At 44.9% G+C, this 18,896-nt stretch overlaps 1 protein-coding gene across 5 annotated transcripts in view; it reads right to left on the bottom strand.

The window, feature by feature from the left end:
* Window positions 1-227: 227 nt before the first annotated feature.
* The window catches only part of rhpn1 (rhophilin, Rho GTPase binding protein 1), a 58,484-nt gene continuing 39,815 nt past the window's right edge, over window positions 228-18,896 (bottom strand). The window contains exons 13-16 of one of the 5 annotated variants that reach the window (XM_061683489.1): window positions 17,865-17,941; window positions 17,633-17,779; window positions 4,330-4,482; window positions 230-3,752 (exon numbers count right to left, since the gene is read on the bottom strand). In XM_061683489.1, coding sequence (XP_061539473.1) covers window positions 3,699-3,752; window positions 4,330-4,482; window positions 17,633-17,779; window positions 17,865-17,941 — 431 coding nt within the window. In that variant the 3' untranslated portion in view covers window positions 230-3,698. Of the gene's footprint in view, window positions 4,483-5,417; window positions 5,608-17,632; window positions 17,780-17,864; window positions 17,942-18,896 lie in introns of all 5 variants that reach the window. The other 4 variants (XM_061683490.1, XM_061683487.1, XM_061683488.1 and 1 more) reach the window with 4 other exon arrangements.

Below are 18,896 nucleotides of genomic sequence, written 5' to 3'. Positions count from 1 at the left end.
AAATGCTCTCGAGCAAACTTCAGACAGGCCTGGACATGTACTGGCTTAAGCAGGGGGACACGTCTGGCACTGCAGGATTTGAGTCCGTGGCGGCGTAGTGTGTTACTGATGGTAGCCTTTGTTACCAGCTCTCTGCAGGTCATTCACGAGGTCCCCCCGTGTGGTTCAGACCTTGCGTGGAGCCACAGATCGAGGGAGATTATCCTTGGTCTTGTATGTCTTCCATTTTCTAATAATTGCCCCCACAGTTGATTTCTTACAATGAAGCTGCTTACCTATTGCAGATTTAGTCTTCCCAGCCTGGGGCAGATCCACAATTTTGTTTCTGGTGTCCTTTGGCAGCACTTTGGTCTTGGCCATAGTGGAGTTTGGAGTGGGACTGTTTGAGGTGGTGGACAGGTGTCTTCTATACTGATAACGAGTTCAAACAGGTGCCATTAATACAGGTAACGAGTGGAGGACAGAGGAGCCTCTTAAGTAAAGCAAATGTATTTATATACCACATTTATTTATATCGCGCTTTACATGATTAAAAGCATTTGAAAACAAAAAAGAAAACAGCTTATAAACATTTTTAAAAAAGAGAAAAACATACAATAAAAGTACAATTAAAACAGCATACAGTGCAAGAAATATCATTTAAAAGTGGAAATGTTCTAAAAAGCATGGAAAAAAAGCGTTTTTAACCTGGACTTCAAAACATGCACACTTGGGGCTGACGTCACTTCTGTTGGCAACTTATTCCATTTGTGTGCAACATAATAGCTAAATGCTGCTTCACCATGTTTGCGTTGGACTCTGTGCTCCACTATTTGTCTGTCAATTGCAGAGCCCTACTCGGTCTATATTCCATTAGCATTTGTTTCATGTATTCAGGACCTAAAACATTTTGTGATTTGTAGACCAGTAGCAGAATTTTAAAATATATTCTAAAGCTGACTGGAAGCCAGTGTAAGGACTTTAGAATTGTTGTAATATGCTCTGACCTCTTTGTTCTGGTCAGACCAGAGCTGCAGCTGTTTAATGCTCTTTTTGGGGAGTCCAGTCACAAGACCATTACAAGAGTCAAGTCGACTTGAGATAAAAGCATGGATGAGCCTCTCCTGGTCTGCTTGACACATGCAAGCCTTCACTCTGGATATGTTCTTCAGATGGTAGAAGCCATGGTGGTCTTGGTCACCTCAAGATTGTCTTAGTTTTAATAGGAGCGACAACATTTATGACATTTGAGATTTTACAGGTGAAATTATCCAAAAGTTCATCAAATGTCGCAGCATTCACAGTTTGTGGCACAGCTATGGTCTCCATAAACAGTGGCGGCGCTCTCATTTATGTACCTTTTCTTAATAGAGATAGAGGTTGTCTGAACTTTTGGAAGAATCTGTTAGAATAGTTGTAGTACTGCTGACAGCAGTTCTGAAAAATCCTCCATGCATTTTCTATTGTATCTTGGGGGGTCTATAAAATTATGAATATAATACCCTATGGGTCACCTTTAACTAAAAAACAAAGATATGTAAAAGAGCTAAAATCACCCAGTATAATTGATTTCCACTGAAATAATGACTTAAAAATATATACCAATACCATCCATCCATTTTCTACCGCTTATCCGAGGTTAGGTCGCGGGGGCAGTAGCTTTAGCAGGGACGCCCAGACTTCCCTCTCCTCAGCCTCTTCATCCATCTCTTCCGGGGGGATCCCGAGGCGTTCCCAGGCCAGCCGAAGGACGTAGTCTCTCCAGCGTGTCCTGGGTTGTCCCCCGGGTCTCCTTCCGGTGGGACGTGCCCGGAACACCTCACCGGGGAGGCATCCGAATCAGATGCCTCAGCCACCTCATCTGGCTCCTCGATGTAGAGGAGCAGCGGCTCTACTCTGAGATCCTCCCAGATGACCGAGCTTCTCACCCTATCTCTCAGGGAGAGCCCTGCGGAGGAAACTCATTTCGGCCGCTTGTATCCGGGATCTTGTTCTTTCGGTCACGACCCACATCTCGTGACCATAGGTGAGGTTAGGAACGTAGATCGACCGGTAAATCGAGAGCTTCGCCTTCCGGCTTAGCTCCTTCTTTACCACAACGGATCGAGACAAAGTCCGCATCACTGCAGACGCTGCACCGATCCGCCTGTCGATCTCCCGTTCCATTCTTCCCTCACTCGTAAACAAGACCCCAAGATACTTGAACTCCTCCACTTGGGGCAGGATCTCATCCCCGACCCAGAGAGGGCACGCCACCCTTTTCCGACTGAGGACCACGGTCTCAGATTTGGAGGTGCTGATTCTCATCGCAGCCGCTTCACACTCAGCTGCGAACTGCTTCAGTGAGAGTTGGAGGTCACAGCTTGATGAAGCCAACAGAACCACATCATCTGCAATAAGCAGAGATGCAATACTGAGGCAACCAAACCGGACCCCCTCTACGCCTCGGCTGCTTCTAGAAATTCTGTCCATAAGGCTTATGAACAGAATCGGTGACAAAGGGCAGCCTTGGCGGAGTCCAACCCTCACCGGAAACGAGTCCAACTTACTGCCGGATATGCAACGCATCGCCGCACTTGTCATATTGTCATTTAGAAAATTAAACTCATGTTGCCGAAGTACTATGCAGAGTACATGTACTTCGTACATGTATTTCATATACAGAAGGCTGTACACTGACCAGCCACAACAACATAACTATATGCACAATATGACATCCACGACAAGGACTGTACCAATTATTCTGCCTTTACAAAGACTGTAATGTTCCGATTTGATCAGCATTCTCAGAGATGTATTAATTTAACTTAAATGTCTGTTCATTGTAGCGTTTATGGGATTGGTAAGAATTGTGCTTAATTTAGAAGGAAACGATGAGTTGGAAGAGACGCCTGCGTCACTTCCAGGTTATCATAATTTCAAATTACAGCGTTATAAATCAAGATAGTTGATATATATGAGGGGCACCACGTCATATTTTTACAAGTTGAACTTGAGGCGAAATGACGACAAACCTTTTTAATCAGTCTCTTATCCGAAGGTGGCTACATGTTAGAAACTTTGAGTTCTATACTTTCAAGAGGTTTCGTTCCGAACCCAAACGCAGACATAATCAATGCAAGTGGTGAATTTTATAGAAAATTTAATAATAAAAAGGGGTCTCTACAGGCTAAAACAAAAACAAACAAGGTAAAGACGAACATTGGCAAAGGAAGGGATTTGTGACGTGAGATGAGCAGAATGGGCGTGTAGTGAATGCGTATAGCTGAGGACTCCGGGTCTCGCTAATATATACCCAAATATGCACTAATCCGTACTTTTAGTAGACCGCAATGTTGGACTTGCGTTTCAAAAAGGGGGGGTGGTTACTGTTTTTGCATAGGTTGAGGATGATTTAAGAAATGGACCAAAGCAACTGAGAAAATCAAACAGCTGGCTTCTGATTTGTGAAATGAAATACTTTACAAGTGTGGCGAACTATTTCAAAATCACATTTGTTGTTGCATTTATCATGTGCGGTACAACGCTATTGTGACTCCCTGAGTGGCTCCTCTTGCAACCTCATCTCAGTACATGGCCTCAGTGTCTCTGAGGTTTCCAAAAGACACATTGAAAGTGCTTCCCAGTCTGTTCAAAGTCCAGTTGCCTTCCCGCTTCTTCCTGTTCCAGTCCAGTAAGGAGGCAGAGCTCTGTCCTTTAGCCACAGCCATCACCCGCTGTCAAGTGTTCTCTTTACCGCTGCTGTGAGAAAGTATAAGGGCCCTTTTCTCAGCCTGTTAACACACAAAGACTTTGTTGAGTGTGAACGGCGAAGTATCTGATACAATCCAGCTGACATGGACTCAAACATTACTGCCTCATTCGGCTTCCATTTTAAGTTTGGATATTGAATTTTGAAACTAGTGTACAGTGAACGCCCGTGATATTGCGGTGTTTAAATATCCATTAATCCATAAATGTTTTTTTGTACTGATATTATCCTCATTATCCTTGCGGGTGAGGCGGAGGCTATCCCAGCTCACTTTGGGTGAGAGGCAGGACTGGCACCCATTGTAAATATACAATGCCTCTTAGAGATTCTTTTCGTTTCCTTGATGTACAATATTCTCCTATTTCTTCACACCAAGAGAGTGAGAACTGGTGAAGGAACACTTTTATACGTATGTTTTTCATAAGGTGGGTTTAATGTGTGAATCACGGGTGGGTCTGGAACGTTCCACGTATGCGCCGCGATAAACGGCGGTTCACTGTACTGTACATGAAAACACCACACTGTTTAAAATATCGAAATTCACAGAAAAGAAAGATTTGCTTCACATATGCTCCTTGGGAATAAAGTGGAAAACTCACCTGAGCATCGTGTGAATGGAATGTAACCACGCCAAGCTCCACCTCTTTGACTCTGTAGTTCTTAAGCATGTTCACCACTTCACTATGTTTGACCCACTTACAATCCTGTCCATCAATTTCCACTATGTAGTCTCCTTCCCTCAGTCCTGCCTCCTTAACAACAAGAAAATTTACATTTTATTACATTTTAAGTACATTTTATTTATTGTACATTTTTCTAAATCTTACTTTATAAAGACACAATGCTGCAATAGGCTGATCCAGGATAGGATTCTCAGATCACTGATGTGAAAAGAAATTAGTCTACGGTCAAATGTTTTACTTTTCACAAAATAACCCTTCAAAATTCAAATATTTGATTTAGTTTTTTCTTTTAATGGGTGAAAGGTGTTTCCATAGATTCGGAGTGTATAATGTACAATGTACAATTTAATACCAGTAAAGTAGGTGTGTAAAGATGACGCGGTTTAAACAGTACTGTGTACTGTATACTGTATTTGTTGTGGACAAACTGGACAAAAACTTAAGTTGACATTGCTTACCTACTCATTGCATACTAATTTAAATTTTGCAACAGTCCATCCATTCATCCATCTACTTCCATTTAGCCAAGGCAGCAGCTTTAGCAGGGAAGCCCAGACTTCCCTCTACCCAGTCACTCATCGAGTTCTTCCGGGGAGATCACAAGTCTCTCCATCTTATCCTGGGTCGTCCCCGGGGCCTCCTCCCGGTGGGACGTGCCCGCAACACCTCACCAGGGAGGTGGCCGCGAGGCATCCTAACCAGATGCCCGAGCCACATCATCTGACTCCTCTCTATGCGTAGCAGCAGCGGCTCGACTCTGAGCCCCTCCCGAATGACCAAGCTTTTCACCCTATCGCTAAGCTAAGGGAGAGCAGACAGAGGAAACTCATTTTGGCTGCTTGTCTCTATCATCTTGTTCTTTTGGTCACGACCCACAGCTCGTGACCATAGGTGAGGGCAAGAACGTAGATTGACCAATGAATCTCCTTCTGTACCACGAAAGACTAATGCAGATGATCCACCTGTCCATTCTTCCCTCAGTAGTGAACAAGACCCCAAGATACCTTAACTCCTCCCCTTGGAGCAGGATCTCATTCCTGACCTGGAGAGGTCACTCAACCCTTTTCCATCTGAGTACCGTGGTCTCAGATTTGGAGGTGCTGATTCTCATCTCAACCGCTTTGCACTTGGCTGTGAACCACTCCAGCGAGAGTTGAAGATCACGGCTTGATGAAGCCAACAGAACCACATCATCTGCAAAAAGCAGAGATGTAATACTGTGGTCACAAAACCAAACACCCTCAACAACTTGGCTTCGCCAAGAAATTCTGTCCATGGAGGTTATGAAAAGAATCGGTGACAAAGGACAGCCTTGGCGGAATACAATTCCTCACTGGAAACAAATCCGACTTACCAACCAAGCCTTCTCCAAGTCCACAAAACACATGTGGACTGGTTGCTGTCATGTCTCGTCGGTGATGCTAAGTTCTCAGTTTTTAGTCCAGCTTTGTATGTTGTGATGTCTACTTTTAATTTGTAGAAATAGTTTCCTCTCGTTTCAGAAGCTTTACTTCCTGCTCTCTTGTCTTCTCGTTGTCCTGACGGTCGCCACCTGTGTCCTATTCCCTTGTGCGCGTGTGTGTGTGTGTATGTAAATATAGAGAGAAGGGAGAGAGGGAGTGAGTGAGAGAGAGAGAGAGAGAGAGAGAGAGTGAGACTGTCTCTACCCCTGTCCTGTGTCAGATCATCTTACCTACCACGTCCTGAACAAAGCCGGTTGTAAGATTGAAAGTTTTATGTTTTCAAGAGTCCATGCTATTGTTCTAGTGCATCCTGAGTTTGTTTTTGCCTCCAGTTTTACTGTGAACTTTTGTTTGTACCTTTGTTCCCAGTTTTCCAGCATTGCTGTGATTTTTATTTTTATTTATTTTTTTAAAATTTGTTTTTCCAAATATAGATTGTGTGTTTCCAACGTTGCTGTGATTTTTGTTGTTGTTGTTACTTTATACATCACTGTTGAGCATTCAATAAATCTATCATTTGTTTGTGAATTGTGCTTTTGGGTCCTTTTGCCGTAAGATTCAGCTGATTCAGAAGCACTCAAGGCCGCATTGTGGCATGTAGTTTACACCATCAAGAGGAGCAGCTGTCTGCCATTAACCAGGGAGTCAGTGACCTTCACAACTGACAGGGCGAGTTCCAGGCATCGGTCACAAAGCTAGTCACTTGTCAGACCAACTCCAGATGGGAGCAGGACCCCGGTGCCATTGTCTGCACCCCCCACCAATACTGCGCCGGTTGTTCATCAACCAACCCCCCGTGATGATCCATCTGGCTGCCCCAGAGAAATTCTCAGGTGACTCTGGCGACTGCAGGCCTTTTTTGGTGCAATGTGAACTGCACTTCAGTCATCAGCCCGCAATGTGCTTGACTGAACAATCTAAAATGGCATTCTTGATCTCTCACACGATGGGAAGAGCAGCTTCCTGGGTAATGCCTGAATGGTCACTACGTAGGACATTTGCAATTCCCTTGAGCTCATCCGTCCAGTCATCCATTTTCTGAACCGCTTATCCTCTTTAGGGACAGGGGCGTGCTGGAGCTTATCCCAGCTAACTCTGGGCAAGAGGCGGGGTACACCCTGAACTGGTCACCAGCCAATCGCAGAGCACATATAAACAAACAACCATTTGCACTCACATTCACAAAATTTAGGGTCTTTAATTAACCCACCATGCATGTTTTTGAGATGTGGGAGGAAACCGGAGTACCCGGAGAAAACCCACGCAGGCGCGGGGAGAACATGCAAACTCCACACAGGCAAGGCCGGATTTGAACCCGGGTCCTCAGAACTGTGAGGCAGATGTGTTTACCAGTCGTCCACCATGCCACCCTCCTTCAGTGCCTCTTTCAGAAATATTTTTGATCACACTACTTGCCCGCAGCTCGGGCGCTGGTTGATCTCAAACGAGGCAACCGCAGAGTGTCTGACTATACCATTGAGTTTCACACTCTTGGAACTGACAGTGCATGGAATGAAGTCGCTTTATTTGATGCTTTTTAACATGGACTTTCCCCCTGACCTAGATTCAGTCATTGATCGATAACAGGATCGATAATAGAATCCGGGATGGACTTCGAGACAAAATACTAACGGCACAAAGGTCCGCCCAACACTGGAGGCACTACCAAGCTCAGCAGACCAGAGGGACCACCTTCAACCCGTTGCATCAAATCTTCTGGAAAATACCACGCACTCTAGTGACCCCGGGGAACCTATGCAGCAGGAAAGGGCCAAGGTGACCCCTGGGGAGCGCCAGCGACCCTTGCAGGAAGGACGATGCTTCTACTGCAGCTGGGACATCTTATGGCAGATTGGTCAGTAAGAGCTGGAAAAAGGAGCACGCTGGTAAGTCACTTACAGTCCTACGACTACCCCTCTCGCACCTTGCCACAAGTAACCATAAAGGCTCACGGACAAACAGAGACTCTTAGTGTGTTGATTGACTCGGGCTGATGAAAACCTAATGGACTGGGGCCTAGCTAGGAAGTGGGGCTGAAAGAGTAACCTTTTGACTAAAACCTTAACTGTTGGAGCTCTTGATGGCAGACACTTGTTTAGAGTAACCAATGTGACTGAGTCAGTAACCATGTCAATGGTTTTTCCCTGGCTTGTTCAGCATAAGCCACACATAGACTGGAAGTTGGGTAAAGTGCTGACGTGGAGTTGATCAATGTGAAAATGTCTGTTTTCCAGATCACCCAGAGACTGTGCCCATGATAATTAGTGAATCCAATGTACCCACGATCCAACATGATCTGTCTAAAATCCTTCAATGTTATCGTGATTTGAAGGAAGTGCCCTGGCGGTTGTGCTATTGCGCGACAACCCGGGGCAGGCCATTCCCAAAGGACGGCTCTACTCTTTTGTCAGTACCAGAGAGAAAAGTTATGAACGACTACATTTCGTCTTCCTTAAATGCGGGGCTGATTCGACCTTCTTCTTCTCCAGCTGGGGCAGAATTTGTCTTTGTTAAAAAGCAGTGACGATAGCCCATTAAACATCACCACCATAAAGAACGGATCCCCCTCCCACTCATGAATTAAGCTTTTGACATGTTACAAGGTACTGAAATCTTCACTAAGTTGGACTTGTGTAACATTTACCAACTTGTCAGAATTCAGGAGGGGGGTGAATGGAAGACGGAGTTTAAAACCCCTACAGACGTTGATGAGTAAGTACCGAGTTATGCCTTTTGGAGTCACTCACGCGCCGCCTGTATTTCAGGGTCTGGTCAATGATGTGCTGAGAGACTTTTTGAAATGTTTTGCTGTTGTGTATTTTTTACAATATCCTCATTTTTTCTCTCCAGATGAAAGGACACACGTCCAGCATGTTAGATGTATTGAAATGCCTGTTCGACAACCAGCTGTTTGTGAAGACCGAAAAATGCAACTTTCACGCCACTACTGTCTCGTTCCTGGGGTTCATCATTGAGCAGGATCACATCAAGACGGACCCGGCTAAAGTCAGTGCGGGTGGTTGATTGGCCGACACTCAGTTGCAAGAAACAATTCTCGTTTTTTGCAAACCTTTATAGATGCTTCATCAGGAATTTTAATTCTGTGGCTGCACCTCTACATGCCTTAACTCCTGCTAATATTCGTTCTGAGTAGAACCCACAGGTTGAAGAGGCTTTTCAACGACTAAAGAGGTTGTTCACAGCTGCCCCAATCCTCAACGTCCCTGATCCACATCGCCAATTGATTGTGTAAGTGGATGCCTCCAACGAGAGTCGAGAGCAGTGGTTCTTAACCTTGTTGGAGGGACGGAACCCCGCAAGTTTCATATGGAGTGCACGGGAACCTTCCTAATTTGAAAAATAAAACATGGTTTATTTCAAATTCAATACAGGTATATATTTTATTGTCTGTGTAGATTCTCAGTCATCCGGTCATGCACAAAATGAACCATGCATCGGTTGCACACAAAATCACTCTGTTAAAAGAACAAAACACGAATTTCACAAAAATAAAAATATACTGTAAGTGAATGTGAATTTTGCTGTTGCCATTCCCCTTGCTAAGTGCCGCTCTCATATCAGAGGAACGGACTTCGTTGTTAAAATTCACAACAAAGTATGTTCCTTTTGTTATTTCCACAACCCCAATTCCAATGAAGTTGGGACGTTGTGTTAAACATAAATAAAACCAGAATACAATGATTTGCAAATCATGTTCAACCTATATTTAATTGAATACACTACAAAGACACGATATTTAATGTTCAAACTGATGAACTTCATTGTTTTTAGCAAATAATCATTAACTTAGAATTGTATGGCTGCAACACGTTCCAAAAAAGCTGGGACAGGGGGCAAACAAGACTGAGAAAGTTGAGGAATGCTCATCAAACACCTGTTTGGAACATCCCACAGGTGAACACGCTAATTGGGAACAGGTGGGTGCCATGATTGGGTAGAAAAGGAGCTTCCCTGAATTGCTCAGTCATTCACAAGCAAAGATGGGTGAGTGCGTGAGAAAATAGTCCAACAGTTTAAGGACAATGTTCCTCAACGTACAATTGCAAGGAATTCAGGGATTTCATCATCTACGGTCCATAATATCATCAAAAGGTTCAGAGAATCTGGAGAAATCCCTGCATGTAAGCGGCAAGGCCGAAAACCAACATTGAATGCCCGTGACCTTCGATTCCGCATCAAAAACCGCCATCAATGTGTAAAGACTATCACCACATGGGCTCAGAAACACTTCAGAAAACCAATGTCAGTAAATACAGTTCGGCGCTACATCCGTAAGTGCAACTTGAAACTCTACTATGCAAAGCAAAAGCCATTTATCAACAACACCCAGAAACGCCGCCGGCTTCTCTGGGTCTAAGATGAACCGATGCAAAGAGGAAAAGTGTTCTGTGGTCCGACGACTCCACATTTCAAATTATTTTTGGAAATTGTGGATGTCGTGTCCTCCAGGCCAAAGAGGAAAAGAACGATCCGGACTGTTATGGACGCAAAGTTCAAAAGCCAGCATCTGTGATGGTGTGGGGCTGTGTTAGTGCCAATGGCATGGCTAACTTACACATCTGTGAAGGCAACATTAATGCTGAAAGGTACATACAGGTTTTGGAGAAACCTATGCTGCCATCCAAGCGACGTCTTTTTCATGGACGCCCCTGCTTATTTCAGCAAGACAATGCCAAACCACATTCTGCACGTATTACAACAGTGTGGCTTCGTAGTGAAAGAGTGCCGGTATTAGACTGGCCTGCCTGCAGTCCAGACCTGTCTCCCATTGAAAATGTGTGGCGCATTATGAAGCGTAGAATACGACAACGGAGACCCCGGACTGTTGAACAGCTGAAGCTGTACATCAAGCAAGAATGGGAACAAATTCCACCTACAAAGCTTCAACAATTAGTGTCCTCAGTTCCCAAACGGTTATTGAATGTTGTTACAAGAAAAGGTGATGTAACACAGTGGTAAACATGACCCTGTCTCGTCTTTTTTTGGAACGTGTTGCAGCCATAAAATTCAGAGTTAATGACTATTTGCTAAAAACAATCAAGTTTATCAGTTTGAACATTAAATATCTTGTCTTTGTAGTGTATTAAAGGAGTCAAGCCATGAGAAATGTGTATACCTGGCATCCACCCTTTTACTTTGGTTACCAGGTCCCTGACTGGCAACCGTTGTCACTGTACTATGATCATGTGTGGTGGGGTTTTGTGCATCAAAATTGGGGAGACTGGTTGGGGTGAGGAAAGACGAATTAATTATGACCTGAAACCGTCACCCCCACCTGGGCCAACCAGCTTCCCAAAAGATGTGCGAATGTATGTGGTGCATTACAAATCAGCGGGGGCAATGCCGAACTTCAGTCAGCCATGAAAGTGATGACAACGGAGGTGGAAGTTCTCAAGAAAGACAACAACAACAAAAATCAAAGAAGCAATGCTGGACTTACAGTCAAGAAGCATGCTGGAAAACCTCCTCTTTTCCGGCATTTCCGAGAGTACACCTGATAATCCAGGGGCTCAAGTAAAAAACCTCACGTTGACAGCGCTGAAAGTCCCCAAGGAGACACTCGCTAACATCACCTAGTAGACAGACTAGGAGGACCGCAAGCAAGGAGTCATCCCCGTCCAATCATTGTCAATTTCGAACATTTCCAACAGAAAGTCTTTGTAAAGTCAAAAGAACAGGAGCTGAAGGGTACACAGTTTGGGATGAATGACCAGTTTCCACGCAAAATCAACGAGCGACGCAAAGTCTTGCACCCTCTAATGAAGAATTACCGGCAACGCTGTTTTTGCTATGCTGAACTCAAATCCAACACGTTCAATCCCGCAATACATAATACCTCCAAACACAACTTCAACCAGTTATACAGGAAGAAAGTTGCCATTAGATATATAACATTTCTGAGAGTTATCTATCTTTCTCACACAGATTGTCCCACATTCACTGATAACAATTACACTGATGCATGACACACAAGTACACTGATCAAATATGACAAGTATAACTTTGAGTTTCATGAAATGTAAAAGGGATTTGTTCACAGGCAAAAAGAATTGAGATTATGGATTACATCACGGAATTAAAAACGGATCTCTTTTTCATACAAGACACCCATTTGTCAAAATCTGAGGAAAACAACCATATCGATTTAAATTTCGATCAGACCTTTTCAGCTAGCTGTAACAGCAGACGAGGAGTCTCAATACTAAGTCATAATAGACTACGTTTTACGCTAAATAGCACAATAATTGACCCAGAAGGCCAATAGATAATTATTCATTCAACTACATTTAACAATTTATACACATTAGTTAATGTACACGTCCCTAATATTGATGATCCAATTATTATTCGCACACTTTTTTCCCCATCTGATCAATTTGTCAGCTAATTCAACAATTATTATAGGTGGCAACTTTAATATAGCACTAAATCCAACCAGAAACTGCTCAAATAAAAAAAAAAAAAACAAACAATCACAGTCTTTCCGAATATTAAATGAATATATGCACGATTACGGACACACAATACACTTTCACACTCACATGCATGCACACAATACACTTTCTTTTCTTCAGTCCACCGCTACTTCTCTAGAATTGACGATTTTCTTACGAATAATTCAATTGCTCAAAACATCAACTCATCCATTTTCTGAGCCGCTTCTCCTCACGCGGCTCGCGGGCGTGCTGGAGATCTATCCCAGCTGTCATCGGGCAGGAGGCGGGGCACAACCCTGAACTGGTTGCCAGCCAATCGCAGGGCACATATGTAGTGCACTGATTCAAATGGCAAATTGACTCAATCACCACAGGATATTAATGACATATTTTACAACTACGACAGTAGCTTATATTCATCCCACAATAATCCGAATAAAAACAACATTGACACTTTTTTCAATTCACTTCAGAAAGTAAAGAGTTTTTAGACGCCCCGTTAACCCTCGCAGAGTTACATTAGACCTTAGACCATATGCCAACAGGTAGACCTTCAGGCAATTTTTGGTGTATACTAGAACCACTATTTTTCAGAATGGTGATAGAGATAAAAGATAAAGGCCTAATTAGAAGCCACATGAATACAGCCGCAATAAAACTACTCGTGAAACCAGGCAAAGATCCTACTTATCCAGCTAATTACCGACCGCTGTCACATTTCTGTTATTTTCCGTTGTTTATTGACACATTAAGAATACAGTTTTCCTGGCGTCTTAAAGGCGCAATGCATTGTGGGTTACTTATTTCTACCGAAGTGCACGGTCATACAGTGGGTACGGAAAGTATTCAGACCCCCATAAATTGTTCACTCTTTGTTATAGTGCAGCCATTTGCTAAAATTATTTAAGTTCATTTCCCCCCCTCATTAATGTACACACAGGACCCCATAGCGACAGAAAAAAATGCAATTGTTGAAATTTTTGCAGATTTAATAAAAAAGAAAAACTGCAATATAAAACAAAGTCCGCATCACTGCAGACGCTGCACCGATCCGCCTGTCGAGGTCCCGTTCATTCTTCCCGCACTCGTGAACAAGTCCCCAAGATATTTGAACTCCTCCACTGGGGCAAGATCTCATCCTCGACCTGGAGAGGGCACGTCACCCTTTTCCGACTGAGGACCACGGTCTCAGATTTGGAGGTGCTGATTCTCCCAGCTGCTTCACACTCGGACTGCTCCAGTGAGAGTTGGAGATGAAGCCAACAGAACCATATCATCAGCAAAAAGCAGAGATGCAATACTGAAGCCACCAAACCGGACCCACCCTACGCCTTGGCTGCGCCTAGAAATTCTGTCCATAAAAGTTATGAACAGAATCTGCTGACAAAGGGCAGCCTTGGCGGAGTCCAACCCTTACCTGGAATGAGTCCAACTTACTGCCGGATATGCGGACCAAACTCTGACTCTGCTCGTACGAGGGACCGAACAGCCCATATCAGGGGGTTCAGTACCACATACTTCCGAGGCACCCTCCACAGGACTCCCCAAGGGACACGGTCGAACACCTTCTCCAAGTCCACAAAACACATGTAGACTGGTTCGGGCGAACTCCCAAGCACCCTCGAGGACCCTGCCGTCAATCAGGACAGCCCCACAACATCCACAGCCTTTAAGGAACTCCGGGCGAGTCTCATCCACCCCCGGGGCCTTGCCACCGAGGAGCTTTTTAACCACCTCGGTGACGTCAACCCCAGCAATAGGAGAGCACGCCTCAGAGACCCCAGACTCTGCTTCCTCATGGGAAGGCGTGTCGGTGGAATTGAGGAGGTCTTCGAAGTATTCTCCCCAACGACTCACAACGTCCCGAGACGAGGTCAGCAGCGCGCCATCCCCACCATACAAACGGGCTCGGGGATTGCCGCGACAAGCACAGACCACCTTACGGCCACAGCTCCAGTCGGCCGCCTCAGCAATGGAGGCGCGGAACATGGTCCACTCGGACTCGATGTCCCCCGCCTCCCCGGAACATGAGCACAGTTCGGAGGTGGGAGTTGAAACTCCTTCTGACAGGGGATTCTGCAAGACGTTCCCAGCAGACCCTCACAATACGTTTGGGCCTGCCACGTCGGACCGGCATCTTCCCCCACCATCGGAGCCAACTCACCATCAGGTGGTGATCGGTTGACAGATCCGCCCCTCTCTTCACCCGAGTGTTCAAGACACGCGGCTGCAAGTCCGATGACACGACCACAAAGTCAATCATCGAACTGCGACCTATGGTGTTCTGGTGCTAAGTGCACGTGTGGACATCCTTATGCTTGAACATGATGTTCGTTATGGACAAGGCCGTGACGAGCACAGAAGTCCAATAACAGAATAGCGCTCGGGTTCTGATCGGGGGGGGGGGGCGTTCCTCCCAATCACGCCCTTCCAGGTCTCACTGTCATTGCCCACGTGAACATTAAAGTCCCCCAGCAGAACAATGAAGTCCCCACCCGGAGCGCTCTCCAGCACCCCCTCCAAGGACTCCAAAAAGGGTGGGTACTCTGAACTGCCGTTTGGTGCATAGGCACAAACAACAGTCAGGACCCGTCCCCCCACCCGAAGGCGGAGGGAGGCTACCCTCTCGTTCACCGGGGTGAAACCCCACGTACAGGCGCCGAGCCGGGGGGCAATAAGTATACCCACACCTGCTCGCCGCCTCTCACCATGGGCAACTCCAGAGTGGAAGAGAGTCCAACCCCTCTCAAGAGGACTGGTGTGTGGAGCTGTGTGTGGAAGCGAGTCCGACTATATGTAGTCACACACACCGGCTCGGGCTCCTTCCCTGCCAGAGAGGTGACATTCCACGTCCCGAGAGCCAGCTTCTGTAGCCGGGGATCGGATCGCCAAGGTCCCTGCCTTCGGCCACCGCCCAGCGCGCACTGCACCCGACCCCTATGGCCCCTCCCACAGGTGGTGAGCCCATGGGAAGGGGGACCCACGTTACCCCCATGGGTGGAGGCCAGGCCACCTGGCGCTCGGCTATGAGCCCCACCTCCAGGCCTGGCTCCAGAGGGGGGCCCTGGTGACCCTCGTCCGGGCAAGGGAAAACTGAGTCCATAGTTTGTCATCATAATCATAAGGGGTCTTTGAGCCGTGCTTTGTCAGGTCCCTAACCTAGGACCTGTTTGTCATGGGTGACCATGCCAGGGAGATCAAGCCCCAGACAACTTAGCTCCTAGGATCATTTGGACACACAAACCCCTCCACCACGATAAGGTGACGGCTCAAGGAGGGGTAAAGAAGGAGCTAAGCCAAAAGGCGAAGCTCCCAATTTACCGGTCGATCTATGTTCCTACACTACTGTGAGAAAAAATTTTTGATGGTAAGAGATTATGTGAAGAGCTTCTTTCTTTGCTTCTGCTAATTCGGCGCCTCACAACCGGCGAAATCGTCTTAAACGAGTTAAGCAAAGCCAATTCGTTTATATAGCGCATTATATACACAAGGTAACACAATATGCTTGCCATGATTAGAAGCATTTAAAAACAAAGAACGAAATACAGCTTTTTAACATTTAAAACAAAGAGAATAAAATTAAAGTACAATTAAAACAGCGTACAGGGCAAGAAATATCATTTAAAAGTGAAGATGCTCTAAAAAGCATGGAAAAAAAGAAGCGTTTTTAACCTGGACTTAAAAACGTTCACACGTGGGACTGATGTCACTTTGTTGGCAACTTATTCCATTTGTGTGCAGCATAACAGCTAAATGCTGCTTCGCCATGCTTGCTTTGGACTCTGTGCTCCACTATTTGTCTGTCGATTGCAGAGCCATATCCCATTAGCATTTCTTTCATGTATTCAGGACCTAAACTATTTAGTGATTTGTAGGCCAGGAGCAGAACTTTAAAATATATTCTCAAGCTGACTGGGAGCCGGTGTAAAGACTTTAGAATTGGAGTAATATCAGAGTCAGAATCATCTTTATTTGCCAAGTATGTCCAAAAAACACACAAGGAATTTGTCTCCGGTAATTGGAGCCGGAGCTGGAGCTGTCCAGCCCTGACTAACTCTTGGTTAAAATTACAGACTTGGTCTGTAGGTCATAGTCAATTGCGAGTTTCGTTTTTCTCCACTTACATTCTGCTTTCCTACACTTTGATTTCGAGGTCTTTACCATCATTGTGCTCCTCCGCGGAGTTCTAGGTCGCCTCAAGATTGTCTTAGTTTTAATAGGAGCGACGGCATTCATGACATTTGAGATTTTCCAGGTTAAATGCTCTGACCTCTTTGTTCTCGTTTGAACCTGAGCCGCAGCATTCTGAATGATCTACAGCTGTTTAATGCTCTTTTTGGGGAGTCCAGTCAGAAGACCATTACAATAGTGAAATCTACTTGAGATACAAGCATGGATGAGCTTCTCCTGGTCTGCTTGGCACATGCAAGCCTTCATTCTGGATATGTTCTTCAGATGATAGAAGGCAGTTTTCGTAATTGATTTGATATGATTGTTGTCAGGTCGGAATCTATTAGTACACCAAGGTTTCAGACTTGGTCTTTGGTTTTAAAGAGAGTGACTCCAGGTATTTACTAACAGCTCTTTGTTGCCAAAAACATTTATCTAAGTTTTGTTGTGGTTTAATTGCAGCAAATTTTGGCTCATAGTTATTTATCTGTTTTAGACAGTGAAGTGAGCAATTGATTATTTATTTCTACATTCTGACATGGTAATAGAGTTTTCCTGGGTGGCTTCAGATGTCGTATCATTTTATCATTTTGCTGATTTGGAAAATGGTCAGAAATAGCCATATCCTTAATGTCAACTGATGGAATTTCAACATCCTGAGAGATGACCAGGTCTAAGATGTGACCATGTGATATCATATAAAATATCATTAAAATAATTAAATTCAACAAAATTACATTCTTACTTTACTTTACCCTTTTTTTCCTCTTGTGCACCACTAGCTGTAGTTCTGTTGTTTCATTGATCAAACTGATCATGTTCAGTCCATTCAAATATTCTTCACGGACATTCTAAAATGTATTACTGATACTGGACTTGTTTTCTTTCAACTGTGCAGTTATGACTCCTACTTTATCTGCTACTACAACAAACTACCACTCATACTACTTCTAACAATAACATCTGCACATAAAATAATCACCAAAATCCCAGACGATTTGGCCTGCGACTTGGCAACCGTGACCTAATTTGGGCCTCAGCGAGAACTAATTGGGGAATCCTGCCCTATGCTACAGTATGAGCATAAGATATAACTACCACATTTCAAGGTTAAGGGTGTTGTCTCACCGCTGCACAACCTCCAGAGACCACCCCAGCCACCAAGACAGGTGAGTCACCTCTTAGTGTGAGGCCGAGTCCACCTTCTCTCCTCTGCAGGTAGATCAGACGCACCGGGCCACAGCGAGCCTGAGCACAAAACACTGACAATGGCCCCTAAAGCACAAGGAAATGTATAATTTTAAACACAATTTCGAGAAGAAAGCTATGTAATTGAGTAGGTTTTCATGACATAACTCACCAATCTTTGGAAAATATCTGCTACTTGGACTGTAGAATGGTTGAGTGGTGTGATGTCTGGCTTCTGGTGACTTTGAGCTGACAATGCAGAGAGCCACAAACAATTTTATGACAGAGGAATTCTCATCATTGATGAAAGAGCACTGCGTTCCAAATTATTATGGAAATGATATTTTTCTCAGATTTTCCCAAATAGTTGAGTCGTCATAATTTTGAAGTCATCAACCAGGGCCCGAAATTGTCCTCGGCGCCTGCTAAAATTAGTATTATTATAATTATTGTTTCTTCAAATACCTTAACCTGAATAAGGTTCAATAAATACATAAAAAATACATGACTTCATGGATAGCCCTCAACTTTTAAATAGAGCAGTGTGAAGTATTTGGTATCCTTAAATGTGTTTGGATGGAAAAAAACAAAAACAGACTGTACATTGCAAATATTGATTTGTGAACGTACAAACGCAGACAAAAAGCCGGGCTTCATTTCCTGATCTTGCACTATAGCAACCGTGGCATTTTTCCACAGGCTGAAGGAGCTCCTGCCTGGGAAGGTTTTTTATTTTCTCCCCCCCCCCTCAACCGACTAGACCGGACCGTCAGAACATCCCCGCCTCCAGCCTCACGATGGTGTTCGTCTCCTCTGGCCCAGCCAAGGGAGACGCACAAGCCCACTTGGGCTCGGACCTCCGCTCCTTCACGGGACCGAGTCGGCCAGCGGGGGAACTTGCCCCACAGGGTGGGAGCGGATCTCGGCAGAACCAAAGCTCCTTGTCCACCAAGTGCGGCTCAGTGGGAAAATGTACAGATCGATGTTTGGAAGTTTTGCTTTCCGCTGTATTTTAATCCCTTTATTTCTAAACCTTGCGCAATGCCACATCCAGAAATAGTGGCTCTGTGAATGAAAAATGCCTACAGAGGTCTGTCCCAACCAATCAGCATTTGTCAGCACAGCCCGCCTCCTCAAAGAGTTCCTAGTAGCTCTCAGAAGACCATATCCACCAGGAGGAATGAAATAATCCAGGGGGGAACCT

The sequence above is a fragment of the Phycodurus eques genome, chromosome 8 (genome assembly GCF_024500275.1).
Source record: "Phycodurus eques isolate BA_2022a chromosome 8, UOR_Pequ_1.1, whole genome shotgun sequence".
In the NCBI taxonomy this organism is placed as follows: Eukaryota; Metazoa; Chordata; class Actinopteri; order Syngnathiformes; family Syngnathidae; genus Phycodurus; species Phycodurus eques.
Note: the sequence above shows the minus strand (reverse complement) of the source record. Positions and strands in the feature narration are given on the sequence as shown.